The 23,509-nt window shown below is 42.7% G+C and overlaps 1 protein-coding gene across 1 annotated transcript in view; it reads right to left on the reverse strand.

Annotated features, from left to right (window-relative positions):
- Window positions 1–11,401: 11,401 nt before the first annotated feature.
- LOC145876157 (tripartite motif-containing protein 16) overlaps window positions 11,402–23,509 on the reverse strand; it is a 13,043-nt gene continuing 935 nt past the window's right edge. The window contains exons 2-6 of the mRNA XM_082971944.1: window positions 23,259–23,354; window positions 13,946–14,179; window positions 12,808–12,967; window positions 12,623–12,682; window positions 11,402–12,391 (exon numbers count right to left, since the gene is read on the reverse strand). Of these exons, the coding sequence (XP_082828070.1) occupies window positions 11,880–12,391; window positions 12,623–12,682; window positions 12,808–12,967; window positions 13,946–14,179; window positions 23,259–23,354 (1,062 nt within the window). The 3' untranslated portion in view covers window positions 11,402–11,879. The remainder of the gene's footprint in view (window positions 12,392–12,622; window positions 12,683–12,807; window positions 12,968–13,945; window positions 14,180–23,258; window positions 23,355–23,509) is intronic.

Raw genomic sequence — 23,509 nt, forward strand, 5'->3', positions numbered from 1 at the left:
TTACGTATCCCCCTGGCATTGATTGACATAAACTTCAAGTCCATATCTATAGAATAGAAAGAAAAATCCTATGCAATCTCAACTTTACCCTCTCTATAAAAAGTTGCTTCATATATGTATTAACAGAATTCTTAACTTGTAAAATAGTAACACCATGTTTCAAAAGTAGAACGTTCAGTTTGCAGTGGGGAAGGAACTACCTTGTAAACCTACCGACAGAACAAATCAAATCACCCCGGTCGTATTTCTTTACCGTTGGCGAAAAAAGCTCTGATTCCCCTGTAGTATCCACCGTTTCCTTGATTTCGGGCCTGTTGTACGAGAGGCCACAATTTTGCCTTTGCTGCCTTGTCTGCGACAGTCAAATCCTCCCCGAATCTAAGTTTTTTTCTTTCAGAAAGGCGCTTTCCTTTGCTTTCTTCCAAACTGCATCTCTCGCTGTGCGAAAAGCAAACTGGATGATGATCGATCGGCTGACGATGGCATCTTGTTTCTTCCCAATCCGATGAGCGACATCCACAGCCATATCCATATATCCATCGGGAAAGTCCGGTGCCACACGGTTACAGATGTCTCTTACTAAGCGCTTCACATTCTCATCCTGGTTCTCGGGGACACCGTAAAGCCGTAGCCCCCACCTTCTCCGGTATCGCTCTGCTTCCGATAAGCGCTCTTGCATGTCTGCGATGGTCTTCTCCTGAGCAATGCATTTCTCAGACGTAGCAGTGTTTGCAAGTTTAAGCTCTTCGATACTCTTGTATGCATGATTCAGAGAGGTCTCGAGGTCAACTATTTTTTATGTGTTTTCGCGTATCATTTTCTCCAGACCGTCGGCTCTTTCGTTTACAGCATCGATTATGTTGATCTGTAGTTCACGCAAAGATAATTCTTTATGTGTCTTTTTGGGTGCAGGACTATTGACTGCATTGTCAGAATCAACCGAATGTCCAGAATCCTCCATTTCTTCTCCTGAGGAGTCAGGTGGCGGTTTTTCTCCACCGTATGAGTGCTCAGCTAGCAACTGCCTTCTCCTCCCTTTGCTCTTTCGCACATTTTTTCCTTCCATTTCTCAAAGTTATGAATCAAATTATCGGTCAACTAAGCGTTGTTCTCTATTGTGTTTACTATAAGCCAAGTTCCGTTACATTTAAGTAAGGTTACTCGGAGCAAGCTGAAATCTCGTCTACACTCGCCGCCATCTTCCAGCGCCTCCAACATGGCTACATACCTAGCCACCTAGCATATCGAAATATATATGATAGTTAGCTAAAGTTAGCTAGTTCAAAGTCACGGGAGTTATGTTGAGACAAGGCTGTTTGTCATAACCAGTTAGCCTGTCATTAGCCAGCAAGCTACATAACGTTGCTAACTCCGACTGCATTGCAAGAGGCTAGTCCTGCAGGCTAACTAGCTTAGCTTAGCTAACTTTTTATTTTAACAGTAACATATAAAACATAACAGCCAGAGGTTATTCCCAAAGAAATGAGAAAACAAAAAACAGAACCTATTCCACATTATATCAAATCAAATACAGACATATAGCTAACTAACTTACCTGGCTAAATACCTAGCCACCTAGCATATCGTCTGGACGCAAAACGCTGTAAAATTAGTTGAATATTTTTACAACCGTTTAGAGAAACTGTCAGGGAATATATATATATTTCTATTTGTTTTTTTTCCCTTATTCTCCTCCTTGTAATATACCCAAGCTGTTTTTAAAGTTGTATTTTGTCCGTTTTAATGACCATGACAGTAAATTCCTTGACTTGACTCGTAACCATGGATTTACCGCGGCCTTCAAAAACACAACATAGAAACATTATTAACTAACTTGCTTTTTTAAAATGTAATAAAATACAATGTTTCGCATGTAAATGCTGAAGTGAAAATGTCAGTTTAATTAATAAAAAAATTAATTAAAACCTGTAAACGTTTATTTTATTTTTTTACAGACAACCGACGTACCTATTCTGTCCGCCATCTTGTCCGGTGGAGACCGCAGTGGATGTCGGGATTAAAAATGGAAGGAGAGGATTGTGGGAGGACTGTGATTTTGAGTCTAGATGGGATACAGCTTTTGTCAACAAACAAACAAAAAAACAACTTTTCGCAGTAAGTTTAGGAGAACGTACGTAGCAGGTTAGGAGAAAAAGGTTATGATAATTAGGTTAAGGTTAGGAAAATGGTTAAGTTTAGCTAAAATACACCAAAAATATATAATATACTTAGATGTCAATTTGACAAAAGCTGTATCCCATCTAGACATATTACCGCTTTCCATGTTGTCTGTAGCTTGTGAGGTGTGGAAACATAAAAGTATATATAATATTTTTGGGGGGGCATTTTAGCTAACCCTAACCATTTTCCTAACCTTAACTTAATTATCACAACCTGATACGTTTTTTTCTCCTAACCTGCTGCGTACCGTAAGATACGGACAACGAACACAATTGCATTTTATCAATGGCAATTTGAATGCACAGAGATACCGTGACGAGATCCTGGGGCCCCGTTGTCGTGCCGTTCTTCCTCCTCCATCACCTCATGTTTCAGCACGATAATGTCAACAAGGATCTGTACACAATTCCTGGAAGCTGAAAATGTCCCAGTTCTTCCATGGCCTGCATACTCACCAGACATGTCACTCATTGAGCATGTTTGGGATGCTCTGGATAGACGTGTACGACAGCGTGTTCCAGTTCTCGCCAATATCCAGCAACTTCACACAGCCATTGAAGAGGAAGTCGGACAACATTCCACAGGCCACAATCAGCAGCCTGATCAACTCTATGTGAAGAAGACGTGTCGCGCTGCATGAGGCAAATGGTGGTCACACCAGATACTGACTGGTTCTGATCCACACCCCTAACTTTTAACGGTATCTGTGACCAACAGATGCATATCTGTATTCCCAGTCATGTCTAATCCATAGATTAGGGCCTAATTTATTTATTTAAATGACTGATTTCCTTCTATGAACTGTAACTCAGTAAAATCTTTGAAATTGTAGCATGTTGCATTTAATATTTTTGTTCAGTATTTATACGGGGTCAGTTCCAATACCATATTTACAATGTGTAGGACACTGTGTAATTTATACGGGGTCAGTTCCAATACCATATTTACAATCGGTATTTATATTGTACTTGGTGGGCTACTGTTATTGAGATGAATAAAGTAGTATTTATATTGTACTGGTATTGAGATGAATAAAGTAGTATTTATATTGTTCTGTTATTGAGATGAATAAAGTAGTATTTATATTGTTCTGTTATTGAGATGAATAAAGTAGTATTTATATTGTTCTGGCATTGAGATGAATAAAGTAGTATTTATATTGTTCTGTTATTGAGATGAATAAAGTAGTATTTATATTGTACTGGCATTGAGATGAATAAAGTAGTATTTATATTGTACTGGTATTGAGATGAATAAAGTAGTATTTATATTGTTCTGTTATTGAGATGAATAAAGTAGTATTTATATTGTACTGGCATTGAGATGAATAAAGTAGTATTTATATTGTACTGGCATTGAGATGAATAAAGTAGTATTTATATTGTACTGGTATTGAGATGAATAAAGTAGTATTTATATTGTACTGGCATTGAGATTAATAAAGTAGTATTTATATTGTACTGGCATTGAGATGAATAAAGTAGTATTTATATTGTTCTGGTATTGAGATGAATAAAGTAGTATATATACTGCTCAAAAAAATAAAGGGAACACTTAAACAACACATCCTAGATCTGAATGAAAGAAATAATCTTATTAAATACTTTTTTCTTTACATAGTTGAATGTGCTGACAACAAAATCACACAAAAATAATCAATGGAAATCCAATTTATCAACCCATGGAGGTCTGGATTTGGAGTCACACTCAAAATTAAAGTGGAAAACCACACTACAGGCGGATCCAACTTTGATGTAATGTCCTTAAAACAAGTCAAAATGAGGCTCAGCAGTGTGTGTGGCCTCCACGTGCCTGAATGACCTCCCTACAACGCCTGAGCATGCTCCTGATGAGGTGGCAGATGGTCTCCTGAGGGATCTCCTCCCAGACCTGGACTAAAGCATCCGCCAACTCCTGGACAGTCTGTGGTGCAACGTGGCGTTGGTGGATGGAGCGAGACATGATGTCCCAGATGTGCTCAATTGGATTCAGGTCTGGGGAACGGGCGGGCCAGTCCATAGCATCAATGCCTTCCTCTTGCAGGAACTGCTGACACACTCCAGCCACATGAGGTCTAGCATTGTCTTGCATTAGGAGGAACCCAGGGCCAACCGCACCAGCATATGGTCTCACAAGGGGTCTGAGGATCTCATCTCGGTACCTAATGGCAGTCAGGCTACCTCTCAATTTAGAACACACATTTAGAACCCTCGTTTAGAACGCTCATTTAGAACGCTCATTTAGAACCCTCCTTTAGAACCCTCCTTTAGAACCCTCGTTTAGAACCCTCGTTTAGAACCCTCGTTTAGAACGTTCCTTTAGAACCCTCATTTAGAACGCTCATTTACAACAACAATCAGCGTTTGAGCTGGACACACTTTTTTCAGAAACTATTTACACAAAAACACACAGTCCTTACAAAGTTTATCTCCAGAATGTGAGCAGTTTATTTTTGGATGCAAATGGTTCATATATTCACAGAAGTATATATATTTAATCACTGAACAGTAGCAGACCTAACTTCATCTGTTCCTGACTCTGGATAGTGGATTAAAAAGACCACCTGTTGTTACATCAACACCAGACATCATGATTCATGGAAATGGACATTGTATTTTATCAAATATGAAAACCTTAAATCTCTTCATATTCAAATCAGTCAGAAAATAAGGATTGTACATAAAACAGAGCAGAATAAATCATCACATCTGGGGACCATCACCACCAGCATGACTAGTATCTATGTGGACCCTACTACAGTTTAACCAGCTCAGCTATAGACTACACCAGCATGACTAGTATCTATGTGGACCCTACTACAGTTTAACCAGCTCAGCTATAGACTACACCAGCATGACTAGTATCTATGTGGACCCTACTACAGTTTAACCAGCTCAGCTATAGACTACACCAGCATGACTAGTATCTATGTGGACCCTACTACAGTTTAACCAGCTCAGCTATAGACTACACCAGCATGACTAGTATCTATGTGGACCCTACTACAGTTTAACCAGCTCAGCTATAGACTACACCAGCATGACTAGTATCTATGTGGACCCTACTACAGTTTAACCAGCTCAGCTATAGACTACACCAGCATGACTAGTATCTATGTGGACCCTACTACAGTTTAACCAGCTCAGCTATAGACTACACCAGCATGACTAGTATCTATGTGGACCCTACTACAGTTTAACCAGCTCAGCTATAGACTACACCAGCATGACTAGTATCTATGTGGACCCTACTAAAGTTTAACCAGCTCAGCTATAGACTACACCAGCATGACTAGTATCTATGTGGACCCTACTACAGTTTAACCAGCTCAGCTATAGACTACACCAGCATGACTAGTATCTATGTGGACCCTACTACAGTTTAACCAGCTCAGCTATAGACTACACCAGCATGACTAGTATCTATGTGGACCCTACTACAGTTTAACCAGCTCAGCTATAGACTACACCAGCATGACTAGTATCTATGTGGACCCTACTACAGTTTAACCAGCTCAGCTATAGACTACACCAGCGTGACTAGTATCTATGTGGACCCTACTACAGTTTAACCAGCTCAGCTATAGACTACACCAGCGTGACTAGTATCTATGTGGACCCTACTACAGTTTAACCAGCTCAGCTATAGACTACACCAGCGTGACTAGTATCTATGTGGACCCTACTACAGTTTAACCAGCTCAGCTATAGACTACACCAGCATGACTAGTATCTATGTGGACCCTACTACAGTTTAACCAGCTCAGCTATAGACTACACCAGCATGACTAGTATCTATGTGGACCCTACTACAGTTTAACCAGCTCAGCTATAGACTACACCAGCATGACTAGTATCTATGTGGACCCTACTACAGTTTAACCAGCTCAGCTATAGACTACACCAGCATGACTAGTATCTATGTGGACCCTACTACAGTTTAACCAGCTCAGCTATAGACTACACCAGCATGACTAGTATCTATGTGGACCCTACTACAGTTTAACCAGCTCAGCTATAGACTACACCAGCATGACTAGTATCTATGTGGACCCTACTACAGTTTAACCAGCTCAGCTATAGACTACACCAGCATGACTAGTATCTATGTGGACCCTACTACAGTTTAACCAGCTCAGCTATAGACTACACCAGCATGACTAGTATCTATGTGGACCCTACTACAGTTTAACCAGCTCAGCTATAGACTACACCAGCATGACTAGTATCTATGTGGACCCTACTACAGTTTAACAAGCTCAGCTAAAGACTACACCATCATGACTAGTATCTATGTGGACCCTACTACAGTTTAACCAGCTCAGCTATAGACTACACCAGCATGACTAGTATCTATGTGGACCCTACTACAGTTTAACCAGCTCAGCTATAGACTACACCAGCATGACTAGTATCTATGTGGACCCTACTACAGTTTAACCAGCTCAGCTATAGACTACACCAGCATGACTAGTATCTATGTGGACCCTACTACAGTTTAACCAGCTCAGCTATAGACTACACCAGCATGACTAGTATCTATGTGGACCCTACTACAGTTTAACCAGCTCAGCTATAGACTACACCAGCATGACTAGTATCTATGTGGACCCTACTACAGTTTAACCAGCTCAGCTATAGACTACACCAGCATGACTAGTATCTATGTGGACCCTACTACAGTTTAACCAGCTCAGCTATAGACTACACCAGCATGACTAGTATCTATGTGGACCCTACTACAGTTTAACCAGCTCAGCAATAGACTACACCAGCATGACTAGTATCTATGTGGACCCTACTACAGTTTAACCAGCTCAGCTATAGACTACACCAGCATGACTAGTATCTATGTGGACCCTACTACAGTTTAACCAGCTCAGCTATAGACTACACCAGCATGACTAGTATCTATGTGGACCCTACTACAGTTTAACCAGCTCAGCTATAGACTACACCAGCATGACTAGTATCTATGTGGACCCTACTACAGTTTAACCAGCTCAGCTATAGACTACACCAGCATGACTAGTATCTATGTGGACCCTACTACAGTTTAACCAGCTCAGCTATAGACTACACCAGCATGACTAGTATCTATGTGGACCCTACTACAGTTTAACCAGCTCAGCTATAGACTACACCAGCATGACTAGTATCTATGTGGACCCTACTACAGTTTAACCAGCTCAGCTATAGACTACACCAGCATGACTAGTATCTATGTGGACCCTACTACAGTTTAACCAGCTCAGCTATAGACTACACCAGCATGACTAGTATCTATGTGGACCCTACTACAGTTTAACCAGCTCAGCTATAGATTACACCAGCATGACTAGTATCTATGTGGACCCTACTACAGTTTAACCAGCTCAGCTATAGACTACACCAGCATGACTAGTATCTATGTGGACCCTACTACAGTTTAACCAGCTCAGCTATAGACTACACCAGCATGACTAGTATCTATGTGGGCCCTACTACAGTTTAACCAGCTCAGCTATAGACTACACCAGCATGACTAGTATCTATGTGGACCCTACTACAGTTTAACCAGCTCAGCTATAGACTACACCAGCATGACTAGTATCTATGTGGACCCTACTACAGTTTAACCAGCTCAGCTATAGACTACACCAGCATGACTAGTATCTATGTGGACCCTACTACAGTTTAACCAGCTCAGCTATAGACTACACCAGCATGACTAGTATCTATGTGGACCCTACTACAGTTTAACCAGCTCAGCTATAGACTACACCAGCATGACTAGTATCTATGTGGACCCTACTACAGTTTAACCAGCTCAGCTATAGACTACACCAGCATGACTAGTATCTATGTGGACCCTACTACAGTTTAACCAGCTCAGCTATAGACTACACCAGCATGACTAGTATCTATGTGGACCCTACTACAGTTTAACCAGCTCAGCTATAGACTACACCAGCGTGACTAGTATCTATGTGGACCCTACTACAGTTTAACCAGCTCAGCTATAGACTACACCAGCGTGACTAGTATCTATGTGGACCCTACTACAGTTTAACCAGCTCAGCTATAGACTACACCAGCGTGACTAGTATCTATGTGGACCCTACTACAGTTTAACCAGCTCAGCTATAGACTACACCAGCGTGACTAGTATCTATGTGGACCCTACTACAGTTTAACCAGCTCAGCTATAGACTACACCAGCATGAATAGTATCTATGTGGACCCTACTACAGTTTAACCAGCTCAGCTATAGACTACACCAGCATGACTAGTATCTATGTGGACCCTACTACAGTTTAACCAGCTCAGCTATAGACTACACCAGCATGACTAGTATCTATGTGGACCCTACTACAGTTTAACCAGCTCAGCTATAGACTACACCAGCATGACTAGTATCTATGTGGACCCTACTACAGTTTAACCAGCTCAGCTATAGACTACACCAGCATGACTAGTATCTATGTGGACCCTACTACAGTTTAACCAGCTCAGCTAAAGACTACACCAGCATGACTAGTATCTATGTGGACCCTACTAAAGTTTAACCAGCTCAGCTATAGACTACACCAGCATGACTAGTATCTATGTGGACCCTACTACAGTTTAACCAGCTCAGCTATAGACTACACCAGCATGACTAGTATCTATGTGGACCCTACTACAGTTTAACCAGCTCAGCTATAGACTACACCAGCATGACTAGTATCTATGTGGACCCTACTACAGTTTAACCAGCTCAGCTATAGACTACACCAGCATGACTAGTATCTATGTGGACCCTACTACAGTTTAACCAGCTCAGCTATAGACTACACCAGCGTGACTAGTATCTATGTGGACCCTACTACAGTTTAACCAGCTCAGCTATAGACTACACCAGCGTGACTAGTATCTATGTGGACCCTACTACAGTTTAACCAGCTCAGCTATAGACTACACCAGCGTGACTAGTATCTATGTGGACCCTACTACAGTTTAACCAGCTCAGCTATAGACTACACCAGCATGACTAGTATCTATGTGGACCCTACTACAGTTTAACCAGCTCAGCTATAGACTACACCAGCATGACTAGTATCTATGTGGACCCTACTACAGTTTAACCAGCTCAGCTATAGACTACACCAGCATGACTAGTATCTATGTGGACCCTACTACAGTTTAACCAGCTCAGCTATAGACTACACCAGCATGACTAGTATCTATGTGGACCCTACTACAGTTTAACCAGCTCAGCTATAGACTACACCAGCATGACTAGTATCTATGTGGACCCTACTACAGTTTAACCAGCTCAGCTATAGACTACACCAGCATGACTAGTATCTATGTGGACCCTACTACAGTTTAACCAGCTCAGCTATAGACTACACCAGCATGACTAGTATCTATGTGGACCCTACTACAGTTTAACCAGCTCAGCTATAGACTACACCAGCATGACTAGTATCTATGTGGACCCTACTACAGTTTAACCAGCTCAGCTATAGACTACACCAGCATGACTAGTATCTATGTGGACCCTACTACAGTTTAACAAGCTCAGCTAAAGACTACACCATCATGACTAGTATCTATGTGGACCCTACTACAGTTTAACCAGCTCAGCTATAGACTACACCAGCATGACTAGTATCTATGTGGACCCTACTACAGTTTAACCAGCTCAGCTATAGACTACACCAGCATGACTAGTATCTATGTGGACCCTACTACAGTTTAACCAGCTCAGCTATAGACTACACCAGCATGACTAGTATCTATGTGGACCCTACTACAGTTTAACCAGCTCAGCTATAGACTACACCAGCATGACTAGTATCTATGTGGACCCTACTACAGTTTAACCAGCTCAGCTATAGACTACACCAGCATGACTAGTATCTATGTGGACCCTACTACAGTTTAACCAGCTCAGCTATAGACTACACCAGCATGACTAGTATCTATGTGGACCCTACTACAGTTTAACCAGCTCAGCTATAGACTACACCAGCATGACTAGTATCTATGTGGACCCTACTACAGTTTAACCAGCTCAGCAATAGACTACACCAGCATGACTAGTATCTATGTGGACCCTACTACAGTTTAACCAGCTCAGCTATAGACTACACCAGCATGACTAGTATCTATGTGGACCCTACTACAGTTTAACCAGCTCAGCTATAGACTACACCAGCATGACTAGTATCTATGTGGACCCTACTACAGTTTAACCAGCTCAGCTATAGACTACACCAGCATGACTAGTATCTATGTGGACCCTACTACAGTTTAACCAGCTCAGCTATAGACTACACCAGCATGACTAGTATCTATGTGGACCCTACTACAGTTTAACCAGCTCAGCTATAGACTACACCAGCATGACTAGTATCTATGTGGACCCTACTACAGTTTAACCAGCTCAGCTATAGACTACACCAGCATGACTAGTATCTATGTGGACCCTACTACAGTTTAACCAGCTCAGCTATAGACTACACCAGCATGACTAGTATCTATGTGGACCCTACTACAGTTTAACCAGCTCAGCTATAGACTACACCAGCATGACTAGTATCTATGTGGACCCTACTACAGTTTAACCAGCTCAGCTATAGATTACACCAGCATGACTAGTATCTATGTGGACCCTACTACAGTTTAACCAGCTCAGCTATAGACTACACCAGCATGACTAGTATCTATGTGGACCCTACTACAGTTTAACCAGCTCAGCTATAGACTACACCAGCATGACTAGTATCTATGTGGGCCCTACTACAGTTTAACCAGCTCAGCTATAGACTACACCAGCATGACTAGTATCTATGTGGACCCTACTACAGTTTAACCAGCTCAGCTATAGACTACACCAGCATGACTAGTATCTATGTGGACCCTACTACAGTTTAACCAGCTCAGCTATAGACTACACCAGCATGACTAGTATCTATGTGGACCCTACTACAGTTTAACCAGCTCAGCTATAGACTACACCAGCATGACTAGTATCTATGTGGACCCTACTACAGTTTAACCAGCTCAGCTATAGACTACACCAGCATGACTAGTATCTATGTGGACCCTACTACAGTTTAACCAGCTCAGCTATAGACTACACCAGCATGACTAGTATCTATGTGGACCCTACTACAGTTTAACCAGCTCAGCTATAGACTACACCAGCATGACTAGTATCTATGTGGACCCTACTACAGTTTAACCAGCTCAGCTATAGACTACACCAGCATGACTAGTATCTATGTGGACCCTACTACAGTTTAACCAGCTCAGCTATAGACTACACCAGCATGACTAGTATCTATGTGGACCCTACTACAGTTTAACCAGCTCAGCTAAAGACTACACCATCATGACTAGTATCTATGTGGACCCTACTACAGTTTAACCAGCTCAGCTATAGACTACACCAGCATGACTAGTATCTATGTGGACCCTACTACAGTTTAACCAGCTCAGCTATAGACTACACCAGCATGACTAGTATCTATGTGGACCCTACTACAGTTTAACCAGCTCAGCTATAGACTACACCAGCATGACTAGTATCTATGTGGACCCTACTACAGTTTAACCAGCTCAGCTATAGACTACACCAGCATGACTAGTATCTATGTGGATCCTACTACAGTTTAACCAGCTCAGCTATAGACTACACCAGCATGACTAGTATCTATGTGGACCCTACTACAGTTTAACCAGCTCAGCAGTACTATAATAGATACTAAACCCAGGATAGAGGGGCTGAGTGAATGTGGTCTGGACTCTGTGGAGGAGGGTCATTGTGTCAGAGACACTGTAGAAGGACAGAGTACCTGCCTTGTGATCCAGGTACACTCCTACTCTGGAGGACTGAGGGCCTGATACTTTAGTCCCAACATTATTGTGTATGAAATAATAACCATCACTACAGCACAGTAAACTCCAGGACTTGTTATTGTATCCAAATCTATTATCTGTCCCTGTTCTGCTGATTTCTTTATATGAGACTGCTGTAATAACATAACCACTCCACTCCACCTCCCAGTAACAGCGTCCAGACAGACCCTCTCTACACAGAACCTGCAACGTGTTGGTGAATCTGTCTGGATGGTCAGGATATGGTTGGTCTTGGAATGTACAGGTCACCTTTCTGTTCCCTTCAGATAGAGAGAGGAGTGTGTGTGCTGTGTTTGGGTCCAGTGTGAGCTGACAGGAATCTGGGAGAAGAGCAGAGACCAATGAGGGGTGTCAGAACAATAAGTTAAGTCAGATACTGTATCTACCCTGTCTTTGATTAGAGCACAGCAGAGATCAAATCAGAGAAATATGAGGAGTCAGATAGATACCCAGTCTTTGATTAGATCTACTATTGCTATATATTTCTAGAGGGATTGTTAGGAGTGGCAGTAAAAAGAGACTGTTAGTTACTTCACAATAAAGAGACTCACATTGTAACAACTGTTCTCTGGTCTTGGGCTCTGGAGGCAGAACAACCTCCACTATATTCACTACAGACACACAAACACATTGACAGAGAGAGGGAATGTTATCATCATACCATATTCCACATGTATATGACTAGTAGGGAACTTTCAATGGTCTAAAGTTGATGTTCTGATTGTTTTCAACACACCTGTAGTGGAGATCTTGGTCCATTCTCCTTTAAGGAAGTCTTCTAGTTTCTCTCTCAGTTCAGACACAGTCTTACTCACATCTCCAAAGTACTGAAGAGGACGGACAACGATGCTGGGTAAGTCTGAAGATACACTGATACTGGAGAGAGACTGATAACTCTGGAGACAGAGAGACAGAGAGAGAGAGAGAGAGAGACAGAGAGAGACAGAGAGAGAGAGAGACAGAGGGAGACAGAGAAAGAGAGAGAGACAGAAAGAGAGAGAGAGAGAGAGAGAGAGAGAGAGGGACAGAGAGAGAGAGGGACACAGAGACAGACAGAGAGAGACAGAGAGAGACAGAGAGAGAGACAGAGGAACAGAGGGACAGAGAGAGAGACAGAGAGAGAGAGACAGAGAGAGAGAGAGAGAGAGAGAGAGAGGGACAGAGAGAGAGAGGGACACAGAGACAGACAGAGAGAGACAGAGAGAGACAGAGAGAGAGACAGAGGAACAGAGGGACAGAGAGAGAGACAGAGAGAGAGAGAGAGACAGAGACAGAGAGAGAGAGAGAGAGAGAGAGAGGGACAGAGGGACATAGAGAGAGGGACAGAGGAACAGAGAGAGAGACACCGAGAGAGACAGAGAGAGGGACACAGAGGGACAGAGGGACACAGAGGGCCAGACAGAGAGAGGGACACAGAGAGAGGGACAGGGGGACACAGAGAGAGGGACACAGAAAGACACAGAGAGACAGAGGGAAAGAGAGAGAGGGACAGAGAGAGAGAGAGGAGGGACAGAGAGAGAGAGAGAGAGAGAGAGAGAGAGAGAGACAGAGGGACAGACAGAGACAGACAGAGAGAGAGACAGAGGGACAGAGAGAGAGAGAGGAGGGACAGAGAGGAGGGACAGAGAGACAGAGGGACAGAGAGAGAGGGGGACAGAGAGAGAGAGAGAGAGGGACAGAGAGAGAGAGAGAGAGAGGGACAGAGAGAGAGAGAGAGAGGGACAGAGAGAGAGAGAGAGGGACAGAGAGAGAGAGAGAGGGACAGAGAGAGAGAGAGAGAGAGAGAGAGAGAAAGAGAGAGAGAGGGGAACATAAGATGAATAGTTTCACATGAAGTTCATTTCATATCACATGTAACAAGACAGTTTAGTTACCTGGAGGAAATGGATGTGATCCTCTGTGTGTGAGAGCTGCTCCAGCTCAGTGCTTCTCTTCCTCAGCTCAGCTATCTCCTGCTTCAGTTGCTCCAGGAGTCCTTCAGCTTCACTCACTTGAGCCTTCTCTTGGGCTCTGATCAGCTCCTTCACCTCAGAGCTCCTTCTCTCAATGGAGCGGATCAGCTCAGTAAAGATCTGATCACTGTCCTCCACTGCTGCCTGTGCAGAGCGCTGTTAAGAGAGAGAGAGAGAGAGAGAGAGAGAGAGACAGAGAGAGAGAGAGGGACAGAGAGAGAGAGAGACAGAGAGAGAGAGAGAGGGACAGAGTGAGAGAGAGAGAGAGGGACAGAGTGAGAGAGAGAGAGAGAGAGACAGCCGTACAGACAGCCCCTCCTCTCCAGCCGTACAGACAGCCCTTCCTCTCCAGCCCCTCCTCTCCAGCCGTACAGACAGCCCCTCCTCTCCAGCCGTACAGACAGCCCCTCCTCTCCAGCCGTACAGACAGCCCCTCCTCTCCAGCCGTACAGACAGCCCCTCCTCTCCAGCCGTACAGACAGCCCCCCTGAGCCCCCATACCTCCTGAAACATCTCCACACTGTTGATCATTTTGGAAAACTCTAACTCAACCCTAAGGTGTCAACAGTACTGTACAAACAGAAATGTGCATCCTGTAGCTCTAACTCTAAAAAGTTCTGGGACATTGTAAAGTCCTTGGAGAATAAGAGCACCTCCTCCCAGCTGCCCACTGCACTGAGGATAGGAAACTCTGTCACCACCGATAAACCCACTATAATGGAGAATTTCAATAAGCATTTCTCCATGGCTGGCCATGCTTTCCACCTGGCTACCCCAACTCTGGTCAACAGCTCTGCACCCCCCACAGCAACTTGCCCAAACCTCCCCAGCTTCTCCTTCACCCAAATCCAGATAGCTGATGTTCTGAAAGAGCTGCAAAACCTGGACCCCTACAAATCAGCTGGGCTAGACAACCTGGACCCCTACAAATCAGCTGGACTAGACAATCTGGACCCCTACAACTCAGCTGGACTAGACAATCTGGACCCCTACAACTCAGCTGGACTAGACAACCTGGACCCCTACAACTCAGCTGGACTAGACAACCTGGACCCCTACAAATCAGCTGGTCTAGACAACCTGGACCCCTACAACTCAGCTGGACTAGACAACCTGGACCCCTACAACTCAGCTGGACTAGACAATCTGGACCCCTACAACTCAGCTGGACTAGACAATCTGGACCCCTACAACTCAGTTGGACTAGACAACCTGGACCCCTACAACTCAGCTGGACTAGACAACCTGGACCCCTACAAATCAGCTGGACTAGACAATCTGGACCCCTACAACTCAGTTGGACTAGACAACCTGGACCCCTACAAATCAGCTGGACTAGACAACCTGGACCCCTACAACTCAGCTGGACTAGACAACCTGGACCCCTACAACTCAGCTGGACTAGACAACCTGGACCCCTACAAATCAGCTGGACTAGACAATCTGGACCCCTACAACTCAGCTGGACTAGACAACCTGGACCCCTACAAATCAGCTGGACTAGACAACCTGGACCCCTACAAATCAGCTGGACTAGACAATCTGGACCCCTACAAATCAGCTGGACTAGACAACCTGGACCCCTACAAATCAGCTGGACTAGACAACCTGGACCCCTACAAATCAGCTGGACTAGACAATCTGGACCCCTACAACTCAGCTGGACTAGACAATCTGGACCCCTACAACTCAGCTGGACTAGACAACCTGAACCCCTACAACTCAGTTGGACTAGACAACCTGGACCCCTACAAATCAGCTGGACTAGACAACCTGGACCCCTACAACTCAGCTGGACTAGACAACCTGGACCCCTACAAATCAGCTGGGCTAGACAACCTGGACCCCTACAAATCAGCTGGGCTAGACAACCTGGACCCCTACAAATCAGCTGGACTAGACAATCTGGACCCCTACAAATCAGCTGGACTAGACAATCTGGACCCCTACAACTCAGCTGGACTAGACAACCTGGACCCCTACAACTCAGTTGGACTAGACAATCTGGACCCCTACAACTCAGCTGGACTAGACAACCTGGACCCCTACAAATCAGCTGGACTAGACAATCTGGACCCTCTCTTTCTAAACATATCACCACCATTGTTGCAACCCCTATTACTAGTCTGTTCAACCTCTCTTTCGTATCGTCTGAGATCTCCAAACATTGGAAAGCTGCTGCGGTCATCCCCCTCTTCAAAGGGGGAGACACTCTAGACCCAAACTGTTATAGACCTATATCTATCCTACCCTGCCTTTCTAAGGTCTTCAAAAGCAAAGTTAACAAACAGCTTACCGACCATTTCCAATCCCACCGTACCTTCTCTGCTATGCAATCTGGTTTCAGAGCTGGTCATGGGTGCACCTCAGCCATGCTTTATCTTGGCCAGGTCGCAGTTGTAAATGAGAACTTGTTCTCAACTGGCCTACCTGGTTAAATAAAGGACTTGTTCTCAACTGGCCTACCTGGTTAAATAAAGGACTTGTTCTCAACTGGCCCACCTGGTTAAATAAAGGTTTCATTAAAAAGTCTGGCAATAACTTAACTTTTCATTATTTAGACAGACTCCTCTAAATAATAAATATAATAAAATAACAAAAAAACAGTTAAATGCTAAGTACTATACATAGGTTTTATTTAAAAAATAACAATAGAACCTATTTAGTACTATAATGGTATTTACTAACATAATATTATTACTAAAATAGTTTCTAAAGGGGTTCTAGGCTACCCTACCCTAGAATTAGGGTTCAGGATAAAACAGGTTATACGTAGGGTTAGAGTTTCTGTACAGCACTTTGTGACATCTGCTGATGTAAAAAGGTCTTTATAAATACATTAGATTGATTGTTAGGTTCAGGGTATTTAAAGAGATAAACTGTATGGGTTTATATCTCTCTTGCTCCTCCCTGTGGTCTTCTGTGGGAACTACATACCTCATTCACCACACTTGATAGGCTCATAATCTGAGGTAGCAACTGAGTCAGAGCTACAAATCAATGATCTCCACCTATCCATTAGGTTTACAACTCAGTGAACCTGCGCAGCATTCTCTCTATTTGATGTCTACGAACCAACAGATTTCAACGATTATCATATTACCCAGCAGCCATTTAGAAACAAATAAAAAAAGGTTATTTCTTTTTATTCTTTCTTCTGACTGTTTAAATTGGCCACATCTTGAAAAAGAGAACAGAGACATGCGATTTGTTGAGAATTTACACATTTTTATATAATAAAAAATATATATATATACAGTTAACCATGACCAGAACATGTTTAACGTTTGAAGGCTTTGCGCCAACTATCCCTGTAGGCCACTACAATCACTAACCAGGTGAACAGTAAGCTTCCTCACCAAGTAGCTGTAACCTAGTTAATAATAAGTTACCTGAGGTAAACCTACAAGGATAGTTAATAATAACTTACCTGAGGTAAACCTACCAGGATAGTTAACCTGTTAGGGCTAGGGGGAAGCATTTGCACGTCTGGATAAAAAAAATGTACCCGATTTAATCTGGTTACTAATCCTACCCAGTAACTAGAATATGCATATACTTATTATATATGGATAGAAAACACTCTAAAGTTTCTAAAACTGTTTGAATGGTGTCTGTGAGTATAACAGAACTCATTTGGCAGGCAAAACCCTGAGACATTTTCTGACAGGAAGTGGATACCTGATGTGTTGTATTACCTTTAAACCTATCCCATTGAAAAACACAGGGGCTTAGGAATATTTTGGCACTTCCTATTGCTTCCACTAGATGTCACCAGCCTTTACAAAGTGTTTTGAGTCTTCTGGAGGGAGATCTGACCGAACAAGAGCCATGGAACGATGATGTCCCATTAGACACCTGGCGCGCGAGTTCATGTTGGGTACCCTCGTTCCAATACGTTTTAAAAGAGTATGCATTCGTCCACCTTGAATATTATTAATGTTCTGGTTAAAAAAGGCCCTAATGATTTATGCTATACAACGTTTGACATGTTTGAACGAACGGAAATATATTTTTTCCCCTCGTTCATGACGAGAAGTCCGGCTGGCTTAGATCATGTGCGAACAAGACGGAGATTTTTGGACATAAATGATGAGCTTTTTTGAACAAAACTACATTCGTTATGGACCTGTGATACCTGGAAGTGACATCTGATGAAGAGAATCAAAGGTAATGGATTATTTACATAGTATTTTCGATTTTAGATCTCCCCAACATGACGTCTAGTCTGTATCGCAACGCGTATTTTTCTGGGCGCAGTGCTCAGATTATTGCAAAGTGTGATTTCCCAGTAAGGTTATTTTTAAATCTGGCAAGTTGATTGCGTTCAAGAGATGTAAATCTATAATTCTTTAAATGACAATATAATATTTTACCAATGTTTTCTAATTTTAATTATTTAATTTGTGACGCTGACTTGACTGCCGGTTATTGGAGGGAAACGATTTCCTCAACATCAATGCCATAGTAAAACGCTGTTTTTGGATATAAATATGAACTTGATAGAACTAAAAATGCATGCATTGTCTAACATAATGTCCTAGGAGTGTCATCTGATGGAGATTGTAAAAGGTTAGTGCATCATTTTAGCTGGTTTTATGGTTTTGGTGACCCTGTCTTTGACTTGACAAAACATTACACACAACTCTTGTAAATGTACTGTCCTAACATACTCTAAATTTATGCTTTCGCCGTAAAACCTTTTTGAAATCGTAAAACGTGGTTAGATTAAGGAGATGTTTATCTTTCAAATGGTGTAAAATAGTTGTATTTTTGAAAAATTTGAATTTTGACATTTATTTGGATTCAAATTTGCCGCTCTTGAAATGCACCTGCTGTTGATGGAGTGCACCACGGGTGGCACGCTAGCGTCCCACCTAGCCCATAGAGGTTAATAATAAGTCACCTGAGGTAAACCTACAAGGTTAGTTCATAATAAGTTACATGAGGTAAACCTACAAGGATAGTTAATAATAAGTTACCTGAGGTAAACCTACAAGGATAGTTAATAATAAGTTACCTGAGGTAAACCTACAAGAATAGTTAATAATAAGTTACCTGAGGTAAACCTACAAGGATAGTTCATAATAAGTTACCTGAGGTAAACCTACAAGGATAGTTCATAATAAGTTACCTGAGGTAAACCTACAAGGTTAACGCGGGCTGGAAGAGAATTACTTCAAAACCACAGCAAACAGCTGGGACATATAGTAATATTATATATATATATAATATTATATCACTGGGCTCCTCTGTGCTAACAAACCCTGTGTACCACCCCTCCCCTGTTTAACCTTGAATTTCGTTCAGAAAAACACTTCCACATTTAGCAAAACGAACCAACTCTTTACGGATCTGTTCGGTGGTAATAAACGGAGGCAGATTAGACACCACTACTCTTGTCGAAATCAGCACCAACACAACCCCTCACATAAATCATACTGGTAACTAGCCGGACAACAAGACTCACCTTTTACATTACCACAACCACCGCCTTGTTCATTCTGGATACAGAGTGTATATGTTCCTCTCCCACCTGTTCACCGACCAGGATCAATAATTCCTCCACACCATTCTCCACAACGCACCTGAAGAGACAGCGTTTCTTCTCCACTCGGTTGAGGACATCAAACTACCCTACTCCCTCCTCAACTCTAACCGATAAACAGAGGAAACCAATAAACAAACCCTCCCACCATGACAAAATACATTTGGAAAATAGGCAAAAGAATAGCTGCACTCTTTACGAACGACAAAACCTCACGTTACCAACTTCTTCTTCTTCTATGGTATAATGGAGGTCCTCAAACCAACGTTAAAGGAGTGTGGCGCCTCCTACTGTGCTGGAGTGTGTTCAATCACGGTTTACACCATTTCTAAATCCTCCTACCTAACTCAGTACTTCTGAGAAAATAAAAAAGATCCCTACTAACTTCTAATAGACCCTCCCCCATCCCCCAAATCCCTTCCAACCCCCCATCCAACCCCGTCCAACCTCAATGACCCTACACTTCAATCTTTCCCTCTCTTCAACATCCTTACAACAATATAACAACACATGCTCCACCGTTTCATTGACAATACCCTCCAGACACAAACCATTCACATGCTGCCAACCAGATGGAAGGACCAGTTCAATGTACAATGTCCTAAACACAATCGAGGAAACACCACCTCTTCCTTCCTAATCTGACCTTTGAACCTTGGTCCACCGACCTTTCTTTGGAGGGCATATAAATGCCGTCCCTTGTGCTCAGAGTCCCATCTCTTCTGCCACACATCTATCAAAATGTCTCTGATCTCACATTTGTCCTCACCTCTACCCAGTGGAACATTAATATATATTATATCTTGTTTTAAAGTTATTTTAGCTAACTAGTCTACAATTTCATTCCATTCCTCACCTGAATGTGCTGGGACCCAGCAGAATCTCACTACTAGACCCATTCTCTCAATTCTCCATAATAACATTAACCTGTTGGGGATAGGGGGCAGTATTTACACGGCCGGATAAAAAACGTACCCGATTTAATCTGGTTACTACTCCTGCCCAGTAACTAGAATATGCATATAATTATTGGCTTTGGATAGAAAACACCCTAAAGTTTATAAAACTGTTTGAATGGTGTCTGTGAGTATAACAGAACTCATATGGCAGGCAAAAACCTGAGAAGATTCCATACAGGAAGTGACCTGTCTGACAAGTTCTTGTTCATCTTGACTCTTTTTATTGAAGACTGAGGATCTTTGCTGTAACGTGACACTTCCTACTGCTCCCATAGGCTCTCAGAACCCGGGAAAAAGCTGAATGATATCGAGGCAGCCCCAGGCTGAAACACATTAGCGCGTTTGGATAGTGGCCGATCAGAGGACAATGGGCTTAGGCGCGTGCACGAGTCGACCCCATGCTTTATTTTCTTTCGTCTTTTTACCTAAACGCGCAGATTCCCGGTCGGAATATTATCGCTTTTTTACGAGAAAAATGGCAAAAAAATTGATTTCAAACAGCGGTTGACATGCTTCGAAGTACGGTAATGGAATATTTAGAATTTCTTTGTCACGAAATGCGTCGTGCTCGTCACCCTTCTTTACCATTCGGATAGTGTCTTGAACGCACGAACAAAACGCCGTTATTTGGATATAACTATGGATAATTTTGAACCAAACCAACATTTGTTATTGAAGTAGAAGTCCTGGGAGTGCATTCTGACGAAGAACAGCAAAGGTAATAACATTTTTCTTATAGTAAATCTGACTTTGATGAGTGCTAAACTTGCTGGGTGTCTAAATAGCTAGCCCTGTGATGCCGGGCTATGTACTTAGAATATTGCAAAATGTGCTTTCACCGAAAAGCTATTTTAAAATCGGACATATCGAGTGCATAGAGGAGTTCTGTATCTATAATTCTTAAAATAATTGTTATGCTTTTTGTGAACGTTTATCGTGAGTAATTTAGTACATTTTTAGTAAATTCACCGGAAGTTTGCGGGGGGTATGCTAGTTCTGAACGTCACATGCTAATGTAAAAAGCTGGTTTTTGATATAAATATGAACTTGATTGAACAAAACATGCATGTATTGTATAACATAATGTCCTAGGTGTGTCATCTGATGAAGATCATCAAAGGTTAGTGCTGCATTTAGCTGTGGTTTGGATTTATGTGACATTATATGCTAGCTTGAAAAATGGGTGTCTGATTATTTCTGGCTGGGTACTCTGCTGACATAATCTAATGTTTTGCTTTCGTTGTAAAGCCTTTTTGAAATCGGACAGTGTGGTTAGATTAACGAGAGTCTTGTCTTTAAAATGCTGTAAAATAGTCATATGTTTGAGAAATTGAAGTAATAGCATTTCTAAGGTATTTGAAAATCGCGCCACGGGATTCAACTGGCTGTTGCGTAGTTGGGACGATTTCGTCCCGCCGACCCTAGAGAGGTTAATACCTCCAATAGTAGGTCACTCCTAATAGATTTACCAGATGATAAACTATTCAATACAGACAGAGAATCTGAGGATACTATAACTCTAACAGGCTGTACGTCCTCCACCCACTGGAGGACAACTATTATCACCAACAGTTCAACTGAGTACACTGACAGTTCATCTGTTAGTCTTCTACATATCTGCACATCACATTCAGGAAGGTAAACACCTGCTCCTGTGGGCCCACTATCTGGGCCCTTGGATCCATCTGTGAAAAGAGGTAAAAAAGCATAACAACTTCTACCAATGTAATTGTCAACCAGTTTCCCTTTATCACTGACTTCTGACCCAATCTTTCCTTTTGTCTACCAAGGTTAGATCAACAACAGGATCTGGGAGTAACCATGGAGGAACATCTCCTATCACCACAGAAAAGGGCCAACCTCCAACTCCCTGAAACTACTCTCATCAGCAAGCTTTCCAACTGTCCAACCAAAACCACTGCCTTGTCTACTAGTATATTCCCAACAGTCATCTAGAACAGTAGCAGTGGGATGCTCAACCTCACAGCCTTTCAACCCAATAAGCTAATGACAACACCATGCCAACTAACCCTACACTCATTAAAACCCACTACCCCATTCCACTACTTTGACCCTATCTGCTCCTGCACCAGGCCAACTAACCCTACACTCATTAAAACCCACTACCCCATTCCACTACTTTGACCCTATCTGCTCCTGCACCAGGCCAACTAACCCTACACTCATTAAAACCCACTACCCCATTCCACTACTTTGACCCTATCTTCTCCTGCACCAGGCCAACTAACCCTACACTCATTAAAACCCACTACCCCCATTCCACTACTTTGACCCTATCTGCTCCTGCACCAGGCCAACGGCCTGGGAGGACGGGACACCACCACTCAACACACCCTGGAACTCTTCTGAAGTCAAATCTACTATGACCAAATACTTCTCTGCAGCTGCCACCAAAACATATTTTTTTTCTGTGATTTACATTCCATTTCTGCGGTACAGTTGATAACCATTTGCTATGAACACTAAGAAGCCAACCTTACTGAAGCATATATCCCTCGTTGGCCCATCCCTCTGTGCTGTCACAGATCTACTACTCACAGGGATCCTCTCAGGATCCCTCAGCCTTGACCCATCCTCCTCTACTTTCTGTTCCCAACAGTGGGGTCAGTGGGATTGGATAGGGGCCCCTCTACCTCTCTCTCTCTCTCTCTCTCTGACTGGAGGAGACAGGTGAAATGGTGTGTCTCCTCTGGTCAACAATACTCACCTTGAGAGACTCCACAGCCTGTTGGAGCTCCTTCAGCTCCTTCTCTCTCTCCTGGAATCTCTGCTGGACCTTCTGCTGACTCATCCCCAGCTGCCTCTGTGGAGAATCACTCTTCAATGAGCTATCAAGCTTTATTAGTCCAGTAGATCAATAGTATAGTAATGTGACATAGGGTCCATAGAGAGGAAGGTCTAAAAAATGGATGGTCCATTTACTAAATGATATTTATTTGTTGCTATGTGAATGATTAT

The sequence above is a fragment of the Salmo salar genome, unplaced genomic scaffold (genome assembly GCF_965601325.2).
Source record: "Salmo salar unplaced genomic scaffold, fSalSal1 ptg000468l, whole genome shotgun sequence".
Taxonomy (NCBI): Eukaryota; Metazoa; Chordata; class Actinopteri; order Salmoniformes; family Salmonidae; genus Salmo; species Salmo salar.